This window comes from Homalodisca vitripennis, chromosome 2 (genome assembly GCF_021130785.1).
Source record: "Homalodisca vitripennis isolate AUS2020 chromosome 2, UT_GWSS_2.1, whole genome shotgun sequence".
In the NCBI taxonomy this organism is placed as follows: Eukaryota; Metazoa; Arthropoda; class Insecta; order Hemiptera; family Cicadellidae; genus Homalodisca; species Homalodisca vitripennis.
The window spans coordinates 138,225,733-138,249,867 of NC_060208.1; the positions used below are offsets into that span (position 1 = coordinate 138,225,733).

Here is a 24,135-nt window from a genome sequence, read left to right on the forward strand (position 1 = left end):
TTTGAACATCTTTGTTGTACCAACGTTTTTTATCTCTCCTGGCAGATGTTGACTCCAGATTCCAGAAGTGAAATCTTAACAGTCAGATTTCAGACTTGGCACTAAGTGGAAGGTGAAATGGAGCTAAACTTAACATTTTTATTATTAATGAGTTGTTAACAACTGATATTCCAGATTATTGTTATATACTTTTAGAAATATTTTTAATAACTTAGAAGGTCTTGAAACCTACTAAGTACTAATAACTATTACCAATGAATCTTAAATTATACTTTTATAAATTTGCGTGCTTTGTTGCTTTACAACTTGAGAAATAATTGTACAGTTTTAGCAAATATGAATGGTCATATCCTTGAAATAAGTTGATAAGGTAAGCCTTGTGTAGGGCTATATTTTTGTCTCATTAAAGTTTTCTATCATAATAGTCATTGTGATATTATTTTTTTTTTAATTTTGAAAACCTTCATTTTGGGACCAGAGAAAATAATTTTCAACTTTACATTGAAACAAATTTTTTATAAAATAAAAAGCTGTATAGTTACTGTTACTTGAACCTTGATTGTTTTGTAAAAACCACAGGCAAACAATAATCCCATTAACATTGATCAGTTTGTTGTCAAAAAAATGCACCCCTAAAGCATCACTAGACAATTTTCAAATAATCTGTATAAGTCTCACTTATTCATGATCCTTCTGTTTGGCTGCTTGAGCGTTGGGTGGTAAAACATGTCTGACCTACAGGACACCATTGGAACTTTTGGTAAGCACTCACGATGGAAAAACTAGTGGATGGATGGGTAGCAAGTGACAATGGAATTCTGAGATTCTTTGAGGATATAGAATTTATTTAAAACCAGAAATGGTGCTAAATTTTGCTAGTAATTTAATATTTGTTTAAAATATTTGAAATTTTGATAAAGGAAGTTTTTAGAAGTCAACTAGAGGCTCAAAATTCCCTAGACCGCATTGAATATTTTAAAACTGTTTAATAAGCCCATCTTTGGTTAAATTAAGCTCATATGTTTATGTAGACTACTACTGTCTAACTTCTCATATTTGCTATGTAAATCAGTGTACAAGAGAGTCTAATTAATTAATAATATAGTTTTCTGAGGCTCTGAGCTCAACCAAATTATAAAACTAAGTAACAAAATTAGGATTAAAAAAATAAAATCATATTTGAACTATGTGTAATTCATCTGTTATATGTATTTTTATAATATGTCTTACTTCTTAATAATATAGTATTTTAAACCAAATAATTACAAATGAACCTGTGTGTTTCAATAATATATTAGTTACTTGGTTGATTTCTTAATATTCAATTTGAAATTAATTCTCAAAGATAACAGTTAGTTTTTTGTTATATCAACGATGTTATAGAAATCAGTGTGCTATGAAGAACAATGAGGAACAATACCAAGGTCAAAATACTGTCCTACTTTTATTTATGGATGCCTTTATCAAAGTATCTATGTGTATAGAGATCGCAAGGTATGAACTTGTGTCTGCCTTATGATAGTGCCACGATCTTACCTGTGAAGTTCTGTTAATTTTCAGTGAGATATGGTTTATTAAAGCCTATAGTATCGTGATAATTGGTTTTCAGGACTGTGACAGTGATATTAAATTATTGATATTGTGTTATTAAATTTTGAGCCTAGTTTTGTTATTCTGTTTTGAAAATGAGACTTTTTTATATAGTGGGTGACATATTTCAAAATGATTAAACTTTTCTTCAAATAATTAATCAACAATAATCCAAACCTCCATCAAGAACAAAGGCATGGAAGACAATGTGGACTCTATTTCTGATATAATAAGTTGTACAACCAAGCAGATCAAACAATCAAAAATTCCAGTGACTCAGGTTTTTTATGATAAAAAAATAGTTTCTGTCAGAGGTTTTAAATTTCCAGCCGCTCACCACACACTAAAAGATGTGAAAAGAACAGATATAGAAAAGAGTAAAATTATTCTAAAAGTGAATTCAGATAAAGAAACAAACGGAACTGCAATTGTTTTTACCTCCAGTTCAGAAGAAACATGGACTAATAAAGAAAAAAGAGGTATTATATCAAAATTTTCAAACAAAATATTAAAAAGTGCCGCCAGTATTAGGAAGAAAATTAAAACAAAATGTTCAGGTTACAAATGTGGAAACCAACGGAAGTCATCTGTACAATTAAAAATGATGTCATGTCCTCCCCGGTACAATTCTTTAACTGGAAAAGTTATGAAAAGGAAAGAACAATATTACCGACACATTTGGATGCCCGTTGAGGAATCCACAGCCAAAGATTATTTGGAGAAGCAGTTTAGCTGGAAGGGTAAAATAATTAAAATGTCAATATAAGTTAAATTACTGTTCTATTTAAACATTATAACTGATAAAGGTTAATAAAATATGTATTTATATATTAAAAATGAATAATTTAAAACTCTTTCAGGATGGAAAACTTTATTAAATTCATTTTTCTTCAATTAAACCATTTGCCTTAGACATTGCAATGCTTTCTTATCTATTGTTTTAATGGTTCTATTAATACGTTACTTAATAATAGAATTATATTAACCACATTTTATTATATAATAGTTGTATATTGTACTATTATTTAGAACTGCTTTATTGCAATCTAATTTAAAGACATAATAAAATGTGTGAAAATAAATTAATTACTATATTTAAATTGCTCCTACTATAAATAAAAATTAAAAGAGGTCAGACCATTAATAATAAAACATGTTTCAAGTCAAGACAAATTTTTATTTACTTTTAAAACTAAATTAAATTTAGTCAGGATAGTTTGAATTCATTTCTGTGAATTTAATTTAAAGTAACAATAAACATTGCACTGAGAGCCTTTCAACAGCAAAGCTGTCCTCATCCCTTTAGTGAAGTGTCTAATGAGGACATCTTTGCAGTTTAAAGGCCTCACACAATAACGAGTATAATTATTGGTCTGCTTGTTATTCTAAATTAAGAGATATTTATAATAATAAGAAGTACAGGTTGTTTAACTAGTGATCATAACATTACTATGAAATATTTTGTGTCAAACAATGTATTGTATAGGCTTGACTGAAACCAACATTTTGTAGGAAACATGGAAAATGGATTGAAATTCAACAGCAGACTCACAAAAGAAAGTACTCCGCTCGTTTTGGTCAATGACAGGAAGCTGCCGTTTTCCCAAAAGCTTGCCTATGGACTTGGTCATTTCTACAATGACATCTGTGCAGCTATATGGTTTACCTATGCCCTCATCTTCCTACAGCTGGTTGCAGAAATGGGACCAGTCAATGCTGGCTTTCTACTGTTTATCGGTTAGTATAGCAAATTATCTACTTTCTTTAACTGGTTTTATGTAACTTTTGGTAGGATTGTTTATTTACATTATTTTGCTTCCAAGAGTTATGAACCAGTTTATTGACATGCAAAGTTACACTCTTAAAATTGTGTACAGTATATTTAAATATTCACTGTTTGCCAGTCAAAACTAATTATTGTTTGTGTTGACCGATGGTTGTTAGATTGATCAATACATGTGGAATAGTACAGAAATGTATGTTGTGTGATCATTGCCCAAACCAGTAAAGTGAAATATATTTGAAAAAAGTATATATAACATAATGGACTTAATACCATAATATATATATTTGATGGTTTGAGTTTTGTTGCATCTAATTGTAATAATTGTAATTTGGTTTTAGATGATAGCTTTGATACACAATCTCTACTGCAATACTTGAATACAAGTTCATACTTACAATTTTTATCTTTTAACTTGTCTGCATTCATCATTTTACATTAAAAATTTATCTCCACCTGAACAAGATATCTATCACTAGAAATAAAAACTTTATGTTTCAAATGTTTTAGACAACAGACAAATATTTATTGTACAATACGTTTTCTATTATCACAATGTAATAAAAAACTGGTACATAGTCTATGATTAAAACTACATAACTAAAGCTTATTACTTTTGATACATTATTTACTGATATAAAAACAAACATAACAAGCATTGATTAAATCTAAGGCTTAAACCCATTTTACAATTTTTTTAAACATAAAAATTGTGTATGGCCACCAAAATCATATTGTTCTTTTTATTTACTTCAACAGATTTTTATCTTGAATTTATTAAAAATAAAAGTTGATTTTTTTTATGTTGTAGGACAAGTAGTGGATGCGATAACGACACCAGTCGCTGGATATTTGCTGGACAGGACAGTCAACCGAAAACGATGGCATTTGGTTGGTAAGTGTTGACAGTATCATACCCAGAATCATCATCTGATCATAAACTCATCATCTGTAGGAGGGATTAGATCAGTATTTTCTGAATACTATATATTACTATACATTCAAGATTTATACAAACGTAAGTGAAGGCTGATAACCCCAGGATATCTTGAGAGTGAATTGAACAATGCACTTAATTTTGTTCTGTAGTTAAATATTTATTAGCAATGATTTACGTATGTGTAATTTATTATTAACTTTGTATATACATGTAAATGACTTTTGGCATCACTTTTCTCTTTTACGTGTAACATTGTGATGGTAACCCAAAAGAGCTAACGCTAGGGGAACCGATTATCACTTTGCAATAATAATGTAATTACAACTATGTAAATTTGATTTATAACTTCTGTTGTGGTAAATAAAGAATTATTTTTAATTTATGTTATGCGACAGGAAGCCTGTTGGTACTGGTCAGTTTCCCGCTTATATTCACGACACCAGGGGCTGTGATGGGAGCCTCCATCTGGGTCCAGATGGTCTACTTCAGTCTGTCTATCTCAGTGTTCCAAGTGGGCTGGGCGGTCGTGCAGATCGCTCACCTTTCACTGCTGCCCGAGCTCACAACACTCACCGAGGAACGGGCGCAGCTCACAGCTCACAGGTAACTTAGTGTAGTATCACACCTGCACAGTCAGTGTTCCAGTCGGGCTTGGCGGTCGTGCAGATCGCTCACCTGTCACTGCTGCCCGAGCTCACAACACTCACCGAGGAACGGGCACAGCTCACAGGTAACTTAGTGTAGTACCACAGATGCACAGTCAGTGTTCCAGTCGGGCTGGGCGGTCATGCAGATCGCTCATCTGTCACGGCTGCCCGAGCTCACAACACTCACTGAAGAGCGGGCGAAGCTCACAGCTCACAGGTAACTTAGTGTAGAGTTAATCTTGCACAGTCAATGTTCATGGAAGTGTTTACATTAATCTTCCAGAGTTGTGAGCATGCACTCTCTTTTTTTGGTATTTTGTCAGAGAAGTTATTTAATTTTCAGACAACAGAACAAGAGGTTTATTATTTATGAACTATTTTGTAATGTTTATATTTGGACCAGTGTGGGTAATCATGAAAGATCAAATATTTGTATTAATTCTCACTGTGTTTTGTATAAAATATATTATTTTTTGTGTTATGTTCAGTACTTATGTTTGGAAAATAACTAGGTTTGAAAATTGACACAATATTTTTAAATTCAACTAACCATGTAAGAAATCATTAAAAACATATCTTTTTTTCTGAAAATGCAAAAAGTCCCTGCAGACTCATGTAGACCAAAAACTTGAATAACAGGGAATAGGTTACTTTTGGCTATGCATAATAAAGGAATAGAGCAAAATGTCTCTGCATGAATGTCCTTAGACACCAGATAAATGTCCTATTGTGTTTAGTTTGATTGATTTAGTTTTAGTTGATTGCAATAAAGATTAAAATTAAGAGATCCTAACTCGGAGGATCAAAATGTAACGTATTTTACTACAAATTAGGATAAAAATTAAGATAAAGAGACATGTGGTCTCGGTCAATCAAAGGGTACCATACTTAGAGAATAATAGCAATAAAATGAAACAGTTAAATCTGGAGATTGAAAGACAGGTTATACATGAGATAGAAATGGTGCACTTAACAAGAATAGATGCCAATTCACTGATGTTGATATAGCTTCTTGCCTCCTTCATCCGAGGGGGGACTTCCAGCTTCTTCAGGGCTTCAAGGGCTGCAGTGGGATCCATAGAAGAACGGGTCATTTGTAACACCTTTATGTTTTTACTGGTATCAAGGTAGGACATAGCCTTAGAGATGAACCATCTGGCCAACACACACTAGGAGTTCAGCGCTGCATTACTTTGGCAACCGCATTCACAAATGGCAATGGGACCCAGAGCAACACTTCTACTACAAACTAGTATGAGAAATAGGACATCAAGACCCAAAATTTTGCCAGCGAGTACGAGACAGAGGGCATCAAAACCCAAGATGTCACTACTCTGTCAAAAAGAGAACAAAGTGTGAGACTTTGTGAGTGACTGCGACCGGACCATGTGATGCTTAGATTGACTCCGAAAGTACAACTTCTAACAAGTACGAGAAAATTGAGACCCAAGACGACACTATTCTACCAAAGAGAGAACAAAGTGCAAGACTTTGTTGAGCGACCACTACCAGATCATCACATCTCCGATGGTACCAACGATACAACTAACTACTGCTCAGGTGTTTGCTCGTGGACAGTGGACAGACAGACAGACAGGACCACGCTATGAGTCTACCAATGAGAGACAGCCTTTAGATCAAACAATAGGTCCAATGGTCACTGGATCAACTCACTAGTTATTAATTTTGCTTAGGAATGCCTTAAACTATTTCACCTGATATCACAGAGTATTCGAAATAATATAATAAAGCCTGCTCTATACATACATTGAAAATATTATACACATTTGTTCAAAACCATTGCCCCAAACACAAAGTGGTTAAGATACTATAATTTGAAAATGATCATTTTTCCAGGCCTTGACTTAAAACCTGTAGAAAGGTTAATCATATTGTATCATGTCTTTTTGTGAATATAAATAAATATGTAAATTTATCCATTCCTGCAACTATTATTCATGAAAATAGATTATAAAGAACCATAATTTTGTGTGTACCTTCCTGAAAAACTGCATCAGCCGTTAAACCATTTCATTTTTAGAGTGACGATATGTATGTAGCAATGAACAACAGTTGGGTTTTTGCAGATTTTGCCTTAAAATGATCTAAAACAAGAATTCTGATTGTTTAGATATTTTAACCTAGTTTTAGTACTTTTATGTACCAATGACAAAACCTATTTTAATAGAGATATTATTTAATGGTGAATAAAATCTTATTCTGATAACAAAAATGTTGGTGAAATCCAGATGCTAACTGACCAATTCCCAAAGCCAGATATTTAAGGTGTTACTTTATATTGTAAGCAGTATTTAAAGCACTTGAATTTTCTGTACTGTAATTAACAAGAAGATTAGATATCTATTTTTTAGTATGTGATACTATTTTTGAAAATTACATGTAAAGTAAAGTAAAGATGTCTTATTTTACCAGGCGAAGTTAGGGCTAAGAAGCCCTCTCCAACACTTAACCTATACATGTATGTCATAATGTAACAGTTAAAAGTTATTCTGTTGTTTAGTTGCCTTTTAACTTACTTTTTATTGAGGTACATGTGCATTGATATGTAGCTGTAGTGCAGTTGCAATCTATAATTACTATGAAATACTGTCTATTGACACAGATGATGATGAAGAACCCCAGAATATTGATGCTGAGAATGTTGAAGTTAAAGAACAAAACATTGCTACCAAAAAGAAATTGCTGCTATGTTCTGACAGACATGGAAGAGATATTGCTTGGAATATTAATAATATTCAAAACTCATTTGAGGTTATGTCAAACCTGGAGGGAGGAGTGAACAAGTGCTGAACATGATAAACTTCGAAATAGAAAATGGTATGAATGATGTGCTCGTTCACTCATGTATAGAACAAATGATGTTGCTAAAAATGAATCTCAAGTTTCCATTAGTAACAATTAAAAAGCTCTTCAAACTGCAAAATTCAACACAAGTAGTGTAGTTTTGGTGGACTTGTCTAATCGATATGACCTGGCTGAAGTAGGTAATTTGTTCATGATGAAACTAGGAAATCCAATGAAATCCTGATGGAAACTATCTGAGAAGTATCCTAACGTGACATTAGTTGAAGTCAGTAAAAGCTTATGTTATTAATAAACTACATCACAACCAGAAAAAACAACAATAACCTTCATCCTGTTATGTTTTGGCTTGTGGTTCAATCCAAAACCCTGTGGAGTGCCAACGTTCTGCTAGAATTTGGCTTGTACAGCCAGCTACACGGAATTTCAGCTCACCAAAATTATGCATCACTTGGCGTTATTTCTGCTCTCCATTTGTTAATACTTAATGTGTCTGTTAGCACAGAAATTTTGGTCCTTACAGTATTGCCCTTACAACCAAGTGCGTGAGTGAGGGAGGCAGTTTCCCCAAACAAAATTCTTATCAAACAATGTCAACGTTTGACTCAACCGTTAAAATCTCATACTCGTCAAAAACACTTGACACACAGAGATTGAATAAAATTGTTACCATTTAAGGAGGCATTTAGATGGATTCCTCAGACTTCTTTCTGTTTGATTTGATGGGAGGAAAATATAATCCTAACTTTAAAATCTTTGGGAGGAACTGGGCAAATTTTGTGAACGAGTTCAAGCAATTAAGAGCTGAGGTTTAATAGTTACGTAACGCCGTGTCGAACTCCCCCACCCTTCCCTGTAATGGTGTGTAACACTGCCATAAATCCCAAAAGGCTTAAAAAAGTGTTTGGTCCTGTGAACGAATACTTGGTCTGTGATATTAACTCCTTAAGTTTTTAATTTTATCCTGTAAGGTTTGAATCAATAATAAATTTGAACTTTTGTTTTATATTTTTAAGATTTTAAGTTTAAACCAACTAATTTACTTTCATATGTTTCTTATTTTTATTTTTCATTTACCATATAATGCTTTAATTATTACTTAAATCATTTTCTGTGACTATTCTTTATTTATCTAAGTTAATAATTTTCTAAGTTTCCATGTCTTTTGAAATGTTACTGTTAATTTTTAGAACAAGTCTATAGTGCTGATATTTTCTTTCACTCACTATTGCCAAATAGTTTGATTAAGTCTTTTGCAGCTTATTATGTTGCTTGATAACTAATAATGTCATCTTGAATTTAGCTCAATATTTTGTTACTTTCCAAGGCCTACAGGTTATTGTCAGAAAATTGTTGGCAATATTTAGCTTTTCTTGTATAATTATGTATAAAAACTGCATTTGTCATAGTTTTCCATATTTTTTATTTCTTTAAATATGACAGCAACTTAATGAAATATGAATGTATAACATGTTTTTCCATACATTAAAACTGAAAATTAGGAATTTAGTTCAAATTTTACTTTATCCTTAAAAAATATCACAAATTAAAAATAAATATACATTTTTTTGTACTTTTGGTAGGTAAAATCTTTAAGATATGTGATACTTATTATTTTTTTCTCTTTTCCTGACCTAAAAATATGTTAATTTAAATACATGGTAATTTTAAACTATATATTTTTAAATTTGTATGAAAGCTTTATTTATTAACTGACATTGTATTAAATAGCTTTAGTTAGATAAACAATTTCATACATCATGTTTCTGTACGTCTATGGAAAATATGCCGGCAATTTTTTTTTTATTGATCAAGCAGTTATATCTTTTTTGTACATAATGCATATACAGTATACAGAATACAAATGCAGGTGCATTATGAAAAAGTTAATTGTCATTAAAATACATTATAAATTCCATTCATTAGTAGTGAATAAAATTAAAATAAATAAGAATGTGTAGTGACAAATTCCTTTAAATGTAAATGGAATTTGTCACTAAATGAGTCCTACTGTCCTGCACGGTACATGTAACATCTCACTGGTGTATACAGATTTTGTACTATTATGTACTACAATATCTTAAAAATAATTAAATCTTATGATTAATAAATATGACTGTGTTTTTAGTAAGGGCTTGTTTTGTTTTAAATAGTTTACAGCTGAACTGAAAATAATGTAAGGCTTTGGTAATATTTATTGGCAGATGGAGTATTACGTATGGTTTGATGAGGAGTGTTTGTTTCTCCTCTAGGCTGTTTTTTCTTCATACACAACACTAAATTTATCTGTTATTATTATTTCTTATGTACTATACTTTTAACATTTTTCAATATTAATTCATGTTCTTATATTTTTGTTCTGTGCTAAAAAATTAATTTTAGTTACAGAAACTAAAATTAGTATTTTGAGTCAACTTGATAAAATATTTCTAAATTGGAGAGATGTTATTCTGAAGTAGATTTGATTATATTGTATCCTTTCCAGTCAGTGTGGTCCCTATAGGGTTCATAAAATGAAGATTTTTGAATACAACAGTACATCAAAACCACCAGATTAAATAGTTAGGCACAGGCAGTAGAAGAAGGATGTTTTTTATGTTTACATCCTCTTTAGAATAGTTAAATTAATATTTTTCTTTCTTTTTATTTTTAAAATTAGCCAAAACAAATATTTTTATTTTAAAAACCTTTAAATTCTGGAGCACAGCTGCTAAGCATATTTCTTACCAACCACACATATTTTTTTCTGGTAGGTAGTCAGCGTATGAAATTGACCAGCCCCTCCTTTTAAAGTTTTGTGGTTACCTAACCAAACGTACATTATGTATAATACAAATGGAAAAATGTATTTGTTTTAAATTCGAATAATTCTTTATTAACCATATGTGAAAAATGTATTTTCTGAAAATAATCCTTAAAAATGTTATTTTGTGTTCAGACTCATGCATATGCTGTATGAGTATTATACCAAGTTAATTTATGTTATTTAAGTTTACTATTATTTTCAGTACATGTCAGAGAGTGTGTAACGGATATGTTTTTGTATAATAGATACACAGCATCAATGGCTGCACATATCCTGGTGTATTTTGTGGCTTGGGCTCTCTTGAGTTCCTCTCATGCTATGAATATGAAATTGGTCGGGCCATCGGACTCTTGGAGGTTTCTTGTAAGTAATTTCTCACTTTACATTAGTTTTTACAGCACTTTTACCATCAGAAGGAGTTATTTTCTAAGTATAACCATTTTGACTTCACTAATAATTTGTAATAAAAGGAAAAATAGTGTGCTTTATTCACTGTATCCACTGTGTCCTCAATAACTGATCAATTTTAATAATGATTTCTGCAAGACATTTATTTTAGTTTTCAAGCAATACCAAATTTATTATTTGGTTGTATATTAATTGATAGCTTTAGGTGATCATAGTGAACAGTATTAAAATTCGATCAAAATCAATGTCAAATTTATTTTAAATTATGCCTAAACATTTTGGCTGTTTATTTTTCTTGTAGCTACTTAACTTCAAGTAAACCTCTAATATTAATCACAAGTAAAACATTTAACTTCTGTTTGTACAGGATTTGGCGATAGTAACGAGTGTTATTGGACTGATCGTGACCATGGTGTTCCACTCAGCCCTCAAGACAACAAGGGGGCTGTTTCCGCGGCTACCACGCAAACAGGAGATCCTGTCATTGCAAGCCAAGTCACTCAAGTTCTTCCGGTCTCCGCACCTCTACAGCGTGGCCGTGATCTACACGAGTAGTCGACTGTTCATGACACTCAGCCTGGTCTACATTCCACTGTTCATTAATGAGACGGTGCTGTCACAGGTCGGCACTCTTGCCACCGTCCCCCTTGCCTCCTTTCTCGTTTCGGCTTTCGCTGCACTCATCGTCAAACTCTGTAGCGTCCACTGTGGGGGCCTCAGGGTCAGTGAGCAAACTTTATCTCATGTTCAGCAATACTGTCAATAATAAGTCAATTCAACTTTGATTCAAAAATGATGTAAGATTAAAAGATTTAAATTTTGGTTCTGGAAATTAATTCCAGGAAACTAAAAATCTATTGTGTTTTTTTTTTTTTAATTTTTAGTTTTAAAAGGTAGTTTAGTACTGTGAAAAGACCTTGATGTAATTGGCAAGGATCATATTTAATATAATAGTTTAGGACAGAGGTTAAGTAATTAATAAAAGCTCTAAAATAAATATCTCAAAAGTGAACCTTGGGGCACATCAGAAGTAACCATAGAATTTGTGTTTTGTTTTAAATTACAAAGAGGATAAATATGAAGTTTATTTTATGGAATTTTATAGATTTTGGAAATTTGTAAGACTTATTTAATATAAAGTATTTTTATATGACAAAATTCTTGGTTTCCATGTTACTTTGTTTTGTTACTTGTATTTGTTTTATTTGTTGTATTCATAAAAACCTTACTGTATGGTGGTGCACTATGCTGTGGTGCTGCTAGTAACTACACTACAAAATACAAACATCATATACAGTCCTGAAAAGGTTAAGATTTTGGGTAACACTAAAATTAATAATAAAAAGTTATATTTAAAAAAGATTTGAGATGATCACCTTCCAGTAAATATATATTTATTTGAAATGTTTTAACTATATTAAAGACCGATAAAATTCACATATAAACAGAATCTTATGACTTAAAAACACAAATGTTAATATAACACTGGGGCTCAGCAGACTCCAAAGCAGGTTGTTTACTTTGTTGACAAGCTAGTAGCAGAATGACATATGGCAGCAATAGTGCAAAATCATCATAGGAGTACCAACTGTATTTACATAGAAGTGAAATATTTCTATCCTCTTACCCCAGTTTTATATACAAAGGTTAAATATATTTAAAACATTTAATTTAGTATAAGGGGATGAAAGTTGGACTGTATTAATAGAATATTCCGAAACATAAGTTACAAGTGTTCCAATTTTGTTTACAAAAACAACAGTTTTAAGAATACTTTCTTTGAAATTATGAGCTTATAAATCACAGGTGATTTAAAATCTACAAGGCAATAAAATCTGTTTTTAGATCACATATCTTATTGGAAGTGCATTTTGTCTTCTCGGGTGTGTACTGGTCCACTTCAGCTACAGCAAAACAGACGATACATCCAAAGTGTTTGGTGTTGCAATCCTATTTGGTAAGCATACATATCTACATATCTTTTGGATAAAGTAGCGTATTTAATAGAAAATAAACTAAAATGATTCTTCAGTATTATTCAAATTTATTTCAATACAGCATAAATCAGCATAAATATTTTCAGAAATATTTCATTACAATATCAATACAATATTAATAGTATTCAGAGTGTTCTGCAAATAAAGTGCTAAAAATCTATAAATAATTTAATAAATTGAAAGTAATATCAAAGTTAAAGAGGGAGATTGAATATTTTAGAAAGAGCAGTCATACTTTTACAAAATTAGAAAGTATGATTACATTAACTTCTTCTTAACCTCTTCTTCTTTACATTAACTACTATAGACCGATTAATATGTTAGCTTCATTCAGTGGTGCAGCCAGAAAATGAAAATGAGTCTTCTTTGGGGGTATTGGGGGTACTGTGGGGTCCGGAAAACCCTTCAGACTAGTAAAGACACCGGGGACTCTTCCGGGAAAAGGTATGAAATTACATCCTAAAATCGTTATTGTATTAATAGTATTTTTGAACTAATAAAAGGAGAGCAAATATTATAAAGATTGTATAAAATTTCCAGTAAAACCACTCAACCACGAATCACCAGAAGTCTTATCAGAATCAGAATCGCTTTATTTCATAAACATTAAGTTTAGAAAGTGTGTCATATTAACTTAAAACAATAAAATGTTAAATATTTACAGTTTCATAATTTCTGTACAAAAATTCACCAATGGAGTAAAAAGATTTGTCAATGAACCAGTCTTTCAGTTTCTTCTTTAGAGTTGTGGGTAGACTATTCTTGAGGCTTGTTGGTAAGGTATTGAAAAACTTTGCTCCAGCATAGGACGGCTTTCTCTGGAAGAGTTCTAGGCGATGTGCAGGTAGGGTAAACTGTTGGGAATGTCATGTTATGTTGATGGATGTTAAATGTGGTTAAATCTCTGTAGATTCTCTTGTACAGCATACATAATTACTTCAATTATATAGATGGAGGGTACTGTGAGTATTCCCCATTCAATGAATGCATCCTTGCACGACTCTCTTGGCTTCAGCCCAGCAAATATACTTACAGCATGTTTTTGAAGCACTAAAACTCTCTGGAGATTCCCTCCTGATGTGCCTCCCCAAACAAAAATTCCATATCTTACACGACTTTCAAAAAGTGCATAGTATGCGACTTTAACTGCGTCTACAGTGGAAATTGTTCTAGTTCTTCGAATTGAATACAAAGCTGAGCCCAGTTTGCTACATAAAAACTCCACGTGGGTAGTCCATGACAAGCATTCATCTATAACTATAATAAACAGATGTTTTGTTGTATAGACTTGCTATAAGTTTGGCAGTGTTTCAATATTTATTTAAAAAATAAACAGACATATATTGATAATTATTTGTGAATTATTTTTGTATATTATTAGTAGTTTTTGTACAAATAAAAAAGTTTATTAAAGTATACATGCATAATTTTTCTTTACTAAATAATAACCTATCTGCTTTAGTAAACGCAATGTAAAAAAAAGCTCACTTTTTTGGACATGACTATTTTAAACAACCACCAGTCAACGTTAATTAAGTTTCAAATATTAACTATAATAATGTTTTTGGCTTGTTCTATATTACAAATCAGAAACATATATTCATCCAAAATCAAACTTTGAACTAAACCATAAAGAAGATTTTATGTACAGTGCCATTTGAATAAAAACGAATATTAAACGTATTTATAGGAAATTATTAATTGACAAATATGAATATAATGATAAGAAATAACCATGTTTAATGTTTAATTTTAAAAGTGTGATTTCTTATACAAAATTCACAAACAAAGTAGGGAGAGCACCAGGAAACAAGGCTCTTGACCACATCCTGAATTTTGATCTGTATGTATTTTCATAACTTGCAAATGATATATTGTGCAGGTGCGGGCAGTTCCATCACGATGGTAGTCAGTCTGTGTGTTACTGCCAACTTGATCGGACTGGACACTGAGTGCGGAGCGTTTGTCTACAGTACAGTCACTTTCGCCGACAAACTTCTCAACGGTTTAGCCGTCATTATTATTGAGGAAATGTAAGATATTCTAAGTAAAAATTTCTTTTACTTTACTGAAATATGAAAAGAGATTTAATATTACAGATTCAAACATTTGGTTTATTTTGTAGAATTTATTTTTACAGTTTTTCATTTTAAGAATGGTATCACTATTTATAACCAGTATCTGAAAATAATACCCCGAATTTCATGAGTTAAAAGTGTGATATAATTTATAGCTTATTTTTGTACTGTAACTTCTACGAGTACTTAGAATACAGATGAGGTACTCATCCATAGGAAGATATAAACCCATACCAGTGTGTTCCCCTGTCTGTCTTCCCATCTCCCTCCACGTAGTAAAAGAAACAGCAGTCATTTTGGAAGGATTAACTGAAAGACCAATGACACCAGTGACTCACAAGTCTGAGAACACTCTTCATCAGATCTGTGACCATCTCATTGTGCTTAACCACTACCAGGAACACCACATAATTTGTATATACCTGAACATATACATCATTGACATAAAGGTTCCGGAGCAGATTATCCACCACCAGTTTCCAAAGCAGAGGAAACATTACAGTAGGACAACCCTTTATCGTCTTGGCCATGTTAATCTCACCATTAAAGGAGCAATGAAATGCCTGGTTGTGAAGTAGGGCTGCCATCCAGTCTGTATGAATCACTGATGGTTAAAGTTTTAGTATTGTCAGAGGCTTATGAATGTTCAAAAGTGCAATCTCTTTACCTTAGATCACATTTTTAACTCTATTCACCAGTTCCTGAGGAGCGGACTTACAGAATTTACCTGATATTTAGGCATGCTGGTTATTGTGCAGATACTCGTTCTCAGACATATATAAACAAGATCTCCAAGATTTTTAGAAGGTACACAACAAGGAGATCGGGAAGGAATGTTAAGAGAGTTATTTTCACCTCACTCAAGAATTACGAAAATCATAAGAACTCAAGATCTGGCTATTAGAAGTTCATATAGTGGCAGGGAACTTTTTCATGTTTTCACAAGCATATTTTTAGACATTTGTAATAAATATTTTTGACAGTCTATTCATCACGTATTTGATTGAAGAGTTATCTTCACAATATTTTGGACTTTATTTATTTACCAATAAACATATATGTCTTGGTTTACATAAGTTTTATGAGGTTGGACGGTACAGCTGTAACATTTTTAACAAAAACTTCAAGTTCAGCCTATGTGAAAAATACATTTTTTTATGTAAAATGTGAGATAGTAGATGTTTCTAAAATATTCTTTTTACAACTTTACAACATTTTGATTGAATAAAAACATTTCCAATCTTGCTGTAAAATGTACATAAAAACCCAAAATGGGTGCAAACTTTTGACTTTTGTGAAATATTTTCTTATAAACTAAAAACCTGCACTTATCATCCTTTTTTTGTTACATATAACGTAATTAATGCTTTAAGAAGATATATAACTTAACTTTGTTCTGGATTAATGAGATAGAGAAGTTTATCTATGAAGTTTTATTATAATAAAGATCATCAACCTTTATGATATTAGCAATAAAAGCTGATTGTTCCCAGCAATGCTTCTGTTGCATGTCTCAAGTTTCCCACATAGTCTGCAGGGAGATGGAATTAGATACAGAGATAAAGACTTCTTCCAAATAGCATCACAAATTACAGGGATGATTGATTACATGTATCCATGCTATAATAGTTTGTCAGTATAATATGAATATTGCTGGACGCCATGTGCAGAGGAATAAGAAGTTCATGATGATGAAAATTTCAGACTGTCCGTTCTATTATGGTTGGAAGCTGAGTAGGATGCTGAGCTTTGCCTGTGGTCTGGCAGCTGTATTTATGTTGCCTACTGAACTGTTTGCTGCCACCAATACCAAATAACAACCATGTCTTTCATTCTTACTGCAAAATATTGGTGTTGATTGCAGGAAGTGTGTGAACACGGCAGACTGTCCTTACTACTACGGTGGTGTGCTGAGCTACGTCAACATTGGAGTGGTGTTCTGTGGTCTGACAGCCGTGTTTATGTTGCCTACTGAACTGTTTGCTGCCACCAATATCAAATAATAACCATGTCATTCATTCTTACTGGCAAATATTGGTGTTGATTGCAGGAAGTGTGCGAACACTGCAGACTGTCCTTACTACTATGGTGGTGTGCTGAGCTACGTCAACAGTGGAGTGGTGTTCTGTGGTCTGGCAGTCGTGTTTATGTTACCTACTGAACTGTTTGCTGCCACCAATACCAAATAACAACCATGCATCTTTCATATTCACTGCCACATACTGGTGTACTTATATTCCATTGTATTACATTATTTATTTACACTTCTTGTATTTATTTGCATCCTTCCTTATTTTTTATTTTGGCTTTAAGGGGTTTCGAACAAATTCAGTTAGTATTTGTCATAATTTAACCATTTTTAAATGCTAAAAAACAAATAATTTCTTCCAAATTTTGGGACAACAAAATAATTATTGGCATATGTACAAATGCCTTTAACTTTTATTAATTTGTAAGTGTATACATTTTTAATTTGGATTATATAAATAAAAATCCACTTCTGCTGGTAATTCAAGACATAGTTAATCATTGTCAAAAGTTCTCTTATTAACACTCCAACCTGCTGTTGCTCCTTTTATCAACTTGGCTTAACTTTTGTTGCTTTTTCAAAGTAACTCAGAATAGAATCTGGACCATTATTACTAACAAGAATAATAATTACAAGAATTTGGAACTAACAAAGTACACAGAACAGTGAAAAATGTCAACACGGAGCTTTATAAGCTATGAAATACTTCTTCAATCAAATAATGAAAATACCACTGTGGTGATGTGGTGGTGATTTTACATGATCTTCAAATAAATCTCTCGAACAATAATTTTGTGAGAGAAGTATATACTTGAACTCATAATGTTAATAAGATTTCATAAAATAATAAGTGAAAATCATACATCTCATAATTCTAAATGCATGAAATTAAATTGGTCCAAACAAGTGTTCTAGGAATGGTTTCGTGACAAATTAAGTATTTTATGATTGTGATTTATTTTGTAATTCAATGTTTATTGAAATTATATATATATATATATATATATATATATATATATATATATATATATATACATGTACATGTATGTATGTATGTATATACAGTGTTTCATGAAACGTTGGCACAACTTCAGGATATGATAGTAGACACAAAAACAAGCAAAAACTTTCATATGAACATACGAGGTGGCAGAAAAGTTATGAGACTGGAATCACTGAGAGCGATCTGGCAACACTACAACCTTCTCCTTATCACACTTTCTTTGGTATCTCCCAAAGACCCAGTAGAAGTTTCGACCTTGTCCAGTGAGTATGTGGTAAGTGACGTGTATCTAGTGTGATGTGTTACGAAAATGGGTGAATCTGTAACTTTAACTTTTGAAAAGTTGCAAAAAGCTTATGGGGAACATTCATTATCAAGAGCACAAAGTTTTTCAATGTCATAAGGCATTTTTAGAGGGGCGAGAGTTAGTTGAAGATGAAGGTCGTTCTGGGAGGCCTTCAACATCGAAAACTGATGAAATGATGAAAACATCGAATGAGTAATGGCAAACCGCCAACTTACATTAAGACTAATGATTAGAGTTGAGGTTGAATCGTTTCACTCATCAGATTTTGACACAAGATTTGGGCATGAGAAAGGTCCGTGCCAAGACGGTACCAAAAAACCGGAGAATTGAACAAAAAGGTACCTAATCATAAGAATGTGTGCCTTGATTTTCTTAGCAGTTTTAAAAATGAGCTGCATTTTTTCAGTCACGTGATCACTCGTGACGAATCACAGGTTTTCAAGTATGATTCCGAGACAAAACAACAAAGTTAAGAGTGGCACACTCCCCTGTTTCCTCGACCAAGAAAATCTCACATGAGTAAATAAACAATCATGACCCATGCTTATTTGTTTTATATATATATATTTGAATTTGTGCCTCCAGGACAACCTGTTCCTAAAGAAGTCCTTGAACGGCTCAGGAAAAGGGTCTTTCTGTTTCCTAAGATAAAACACACTTGAAAGGGTGTCATCTTGGCACTATTGAAAACATCCAGCAGAGTGTAACCGAGGAACTAAAGGCGATACCAGTTGAAGCCTTCCAGTACTTCTATGGAGAGAGGGAGCAACGCCTCCACTGCTGTATAGCTTCCCAGAAACTACTTTGAAGGTGGTAAAATCAATGTGCAAAAGTAAATTTAAATAGTTTGAATGAAAAATCAGTCTTATTACTCTCGTATGTCTTATTTCGCTTCATGTCATGTCTGTCTGACTATAGTTTTCTTAATACAAAAATTCATATCTCATAACTCGTTGGAGCATATAACATGAAACTTGACATTTATGTTAAGCTAATTGAAAGGACAATAACACAACTTTAATACCTATTAACAGTTCCCATTTCCTAATGGCGGCATTTTAAAATGTTCTTACTTTAATATCCCAAACATTTTAATCCACATAAAATTTGCAAGAATAATTATTTATTTAAAATTTAATTGCTAAACTAACAATACCAAATGTCTTTAAATTGGTTGAAAAATAAAGTAATTACTTCAATTTTAGTTGCATAATGTGTATGCTATCTTATTGGAATTTTTAGAACCTAGTTCTATTTTTTATGTATTTATCTTAGCTTTTCAACTGGTGTTTGAAAATAAAATAAAAATGTATATACATATATATAAACAAGTCTTAATTTTATGTAATAATTTTTTTTATTTAAAAATTGGAGAGAATAATGTAAAATTACTTACAACTAAAACCTAGGTGTTAAGATCCACCAGAATCGTAACAACTGTTTAATCACTATCATAATCAACATAGTATTTTTGTAAATTGAAATTCAATGTTTGGTAACTTTAAGACTAGAACTTCTATGGGCATGGTAGTTAAACACTAGGCATTCACTGGTCTGAGGCATACAAATTACCATCTGATAATGGTAAACATGTAATTTTTGTTATAAAAACTATTTGACTAAAATATTAAAACTTTATAATACATCCACTAATTTACCTTAACTTCAAACAATCAATGTAAAATATAGTACTGTACTTTCTAATCCAGTTCTTTTTTAATTCCAGGACTGTCAGAAGCCTCATAAACTTATTAATATTACAATTCAGTGATCAACCTAACAACCAATCTCCCATTTTTGTTGTTCTTTATTATTACTACTACTCCTAAATACGGCATTACCGATTAACTGTCCTCCTCCGTAGACTAGTGGATATTTAACCCATTAGTGCATAGCGTCCTAAAAATAAGACGCTTGATAAATAATTTTTTTAAGGGATATTTTAGTCCTAAAAGCAATTGGAGTTGGCCCCACTGCTTCCTCTAGATACCACAGCTGAGGCAGAGCACATTATTAGTTGAGTTCAACATAACCTCAATTTGCTACATGTTGAAATGTCTCGCAACAATTTTGTTGTAACACACACCAAGGGTAAGTTTATTTTATTTATATTTTATTAGATATAGTTTTGTAACTTTAACTATATTTCCTACATACTAGTAATACAATGAAATGAATGTTGCATCATAAATGTTAATACTGCAGTATTCTTACTTTCTTTGGCGATTCATTCAGCAGCGTCCCATTTTTTGGGGACACTATTGCAACTGGGCAATCGTGAGGACCATTTCAGACCTTTATACCACATAGCTACTTTTTTATTTTACAGCTGTAGTAAATTTTTTTTAGTGTACTTATTTATTGTTTTTGTTCTTATAATGTTTTGTAAAATTAAAATTAACATTCCCTATGAAAATTAAGTTATAAATAAATTATAGGCTAAGTTCTACAAACATGTACGTAAATACATTACGTGTAGACCTAATTTAAATTTGTTTTCAGCCTAACTGTGGAGAATATTTTGGCGGAGTTAGAAGATGATGATGGTGATGGAGTCGAAAGACTAATCTACGTTGTTCCCCCGAACGAGTTTGGAGAAAACCGATGTGGACAGTGATAACTCGGATGACGAACATGTAGGAAATATTAACAATCTTGGGCGCAATTTACTTCTGAGTGAATGTGAAGTTCAAACTGCTTGTTCACCTGATGAGTCTATCTTAACAGTAAATAGTTCTTGCATGAGTATGTTTCAAAGGAATGATATATCTACTGCAGGGATTGAGACTGAACGTGAGGCAACAGCTCAGGATCCACAACCAAGTAAACTTAGCATAAATTTAGTTACATCTAGTGAGTTAAGTAAAGGGATCAAAAAAAACGCCCCCATAAAAAACTAAGTATGCATTGCTTTAACTTCAGATAGTGAGGGAAGTGACAATGAACCGACTAGAAAGAAAACTAAACGGAAACAAAAATGATAGGGAGAAACATTTATCAAAAAAAAAACAATTAGCTGCAAAAGTAAAGGAGGAAAAAATAAATCAGTGGAAAACTTCTAAACCCTAATTTTGGAATGGAAACTAATTGTGAGCATTTGCCTTGCTCTGATGAGGCTATGGAGAGCCAAACGCCATTTGAATTTTTTTCATTATTTTTTAATAAACGAACTGTTAGACTTGATCTGTGAGCAAAGTAATTTGTATGCTTCACAAAAAAAATGTAAATTTGAATTTGACACGTGATGAACTGCTTGTGTTTCTTTGGTGGACTGCTTATGTCGGGGTACGCAAAATACCCCAATAAAAGAATGTACTGGTCAAGGGACAATGATGTGCCCACTTTGTTGTCTGAAAGTATGCGTTGCAGCAACCGCTTTTGAACAAATCTTACGCTTCCTCCACTTGAATGACAACAGTAAGATTGATTCTGATAGGCTCTACAAGCTACGACCATACATAGAAATCTTGAACACCGCTTTTGCCCAACACGGGGGGCTGGATGAAAATCTTTCAGTTGACGAGAGTATGATTCCTTATTATGGTAAGCACTACTCTAAACAATTCATCAGAGGTAAGCCAATACGTTTTGGCTTCAAAAATTGGGCAATATGCTCTTCCAGTGGCTACCTTGTCAGTTTTTTCAATTTATACAGGTGTTGACAAAACTCGTGAGAGTAAGTTTGGACTTGGGGGTGATGTGGTTATTGAACTATTAGAAAAGCCTGGGTTCCTACAAACAGTGGACACACAAGATTTTTATAGACAAACTTTTTTTACCTCAGTTCCACTCGTAAAACATTTTGGCTGAGATTGGAATTTGTGTAACTGGAACATTGAGAGCTGACAGAAGTGAGTATTGTCCGTTGAAAAAGTCCTCAAGATCTTAAAAAAGAACCTAGAGGGTCCTATGACTTCCGAACTACTGAGAGTACTATGTTGGTAAAGATGGCATGATAATAATATCGTTACAGTGGCCACAAAACCATGAAAAATCTAAATGTGGGAACCACAACAAGATGGTCAAGAGAGAAAAAAGCAAAGGTACAAGTGCAACAGCCTACGGTTTTTGCCATTTATAACAAAGGAATGGGGGGGGGAGTTGATCTCCTTGATCAAAACATTGCAACATATAGGACACGAATGCGCCAACGGAAGTGGTGGTGGCCTATATTTGTATACCTTTTCGATGCATCAGTCTCCAATTGCATGGTTAACTGAACAGGAAACTTCTTCCCTCTCAAGACTCCATTCCCCAAACTGTTAAAATTCCGGAGAAATTTGGCTTTATTTTATATTGAAAAAGTATGGAAAACCCTCTACTCAAGGGAAGATATCTCCTAAACCACTCCCAGAAGTGATACGTGACAACACTGACCACTGGCCATTGGAGAATGAAACACAGAGAAGATGTGCTAACTGTACTGGAAAGGCAAAGTTCATTTGTTCAAAGTGCAAAGTGGGGACTGCATCCTAAGTGTTTCATGGGACTACCATAACAGAAAGTAACATGGTAGTTCACAAAAACCTGTTGTAAATATTGATTTGTTAACTATATTTGTGCTTAGTTCCATTTTATTTACCTCTCATGTTTTAGAATTTTATCATACAATTTGTAAATTTCGTCGAAAGACGTTTTAAATACTGTGAAATAAATATTTTCATTTTAGATGTGTTTATATTGACATCCAAACACTTATGCATAAAATTCTTTTTTATATTGTACACATATAATGGAGAAAGATACAGTCATAGCGTAACTTAAATTTCTGCTAAAATTTCACTAATGTAGTCACAGTGCATGATGTCCTATTTATAAGACGGCTGAAATTTCACCAAGGTAGTCATTATGCATAACGTCCTATTTATAAGACGGCTGTTATTTCAAAAGTAAACTATATAAGTTTTTTTAAATATATTTTTCCCATGTTTTATAAAGTGCAAATAATGCATTTAAATTAGTTTCAGAAAAAAATTTACAAAAAAAACTTTATGCACTAATGGGTTAAACAAGCCACCATAGCCGAGAGCTGAGGCTTTTTAAAGAGATAACAAAAAAATCTTTGCTCAATAGCTGCTTTCAAGCCGTGAAACAGCTGGCAGACAGAAACACAAAAGAGGATTTCGTCAGACTAGAGATGGAAATCGTCGTTGTCAAGCGTCTAAGCGTAGTGACGTTATTCTCTTAAGTTGCGGCAACGTGTTATTTCAACAACTGTTCCCGACATACCATTGCGAAATGGTCGTCCCACGGATATAGTATCCGTGGGTCGTCCGTGTATCTATGGGCAACGTCCGTTGAACAACGTTTTCCAATGGCAGTTGCTTATAGAACATTATTTAAATGCAATAAATTACTAAAACTATCATAATGTATTTAAACTTTATCATTAAATCTGCTTAGCCTCCTTACTATTATTTATTTGAAATAATTAAACACACGTTTTGGTATAATTAAAAAGATACTTTCAAAATGAATCTCAGATTATTCATCAAATTCTTTATAAGTATAATAATATTTATAATAAAATAATATTTTAACACAAAATGTTAGTGGACCAAAAAAGCATTGCAATATTTAATAAAACACCTAACCATGGTTTTATTATATGAATGATTAATTATTCATATAATTTTATCGTTAAAAATTAACTACACACTTAAAACTATTAATGTGAATTTGCAGTACGTATTATAATAATTAATTAGGAAAAAATAAAACAAA

At 32.4% G+C, this 24,135-nt stretch overlaps 1 protein-coding gene across 7 annotated transcripts in view; it reads left to right on the plus strand.

Moving 5' to 3' along the window:
* LOC124354799 (major facilitator superfamily domain-containing protein 12-like) overlaps positions 1 to 17,336 on the plus strand; it is a 39,123-nt gene extending 21,787 nt beyond the window's left edge. For 4 of the 7 annotated variants that reach the window (XM_046805515.1, XM_046805517.1, XM_046805516.1 and 1 more), the window contains 8 exons: positions 3,103 to 3,327; positions 4,185 to 4,268; positions 4,709 to 4,916; positions 10,835 to 10,952; positions 11,365 to 11,718; positions 12,843 to 12,954; positions 14,877 to 15,027; positions 16,937 to 17,094. In XM_046805515.1, coding sequence (XP_046661471.1) covers positions 3,108 to 3,327; positions 4,185 to 4,268; positions 4,709 to 4,916; positions 10,835 to 10,952; positions 11,365 to 11,718; positions 12,843 to 12,954; positions 14,877 to 15,027; positions 16,937 to 17,075 — 1,386 coding nt within the window. In that variant the 5' untranslated portion in view covers positions 3,103 to 3,107 and the 3' untranslated portion in view covers positions 17,076 to 17,094. Of the gene's footprint in view, positions 1 to 741; positions 761 to 1,499; positions 2,331 to 3,102; positions 3,328 to 4,184; positions 4,269 to 4,708; positions 4,917 to 10,834; positions 10,953 to 11,364; positions 11,719 to 12,842; positions 12,955 to 14,876; positions 15,028 to 16,936; positions 17,095 to 17,122 lie in introns of those variants that run through there. The other 3 variants (XM_046805518.1, XM_046805514.1, XM_046805513.1) reach the window with 3 other exon arrangements.
* Positions 17,337 to 24,135: the final 6,799 nt, after the last annotated feature.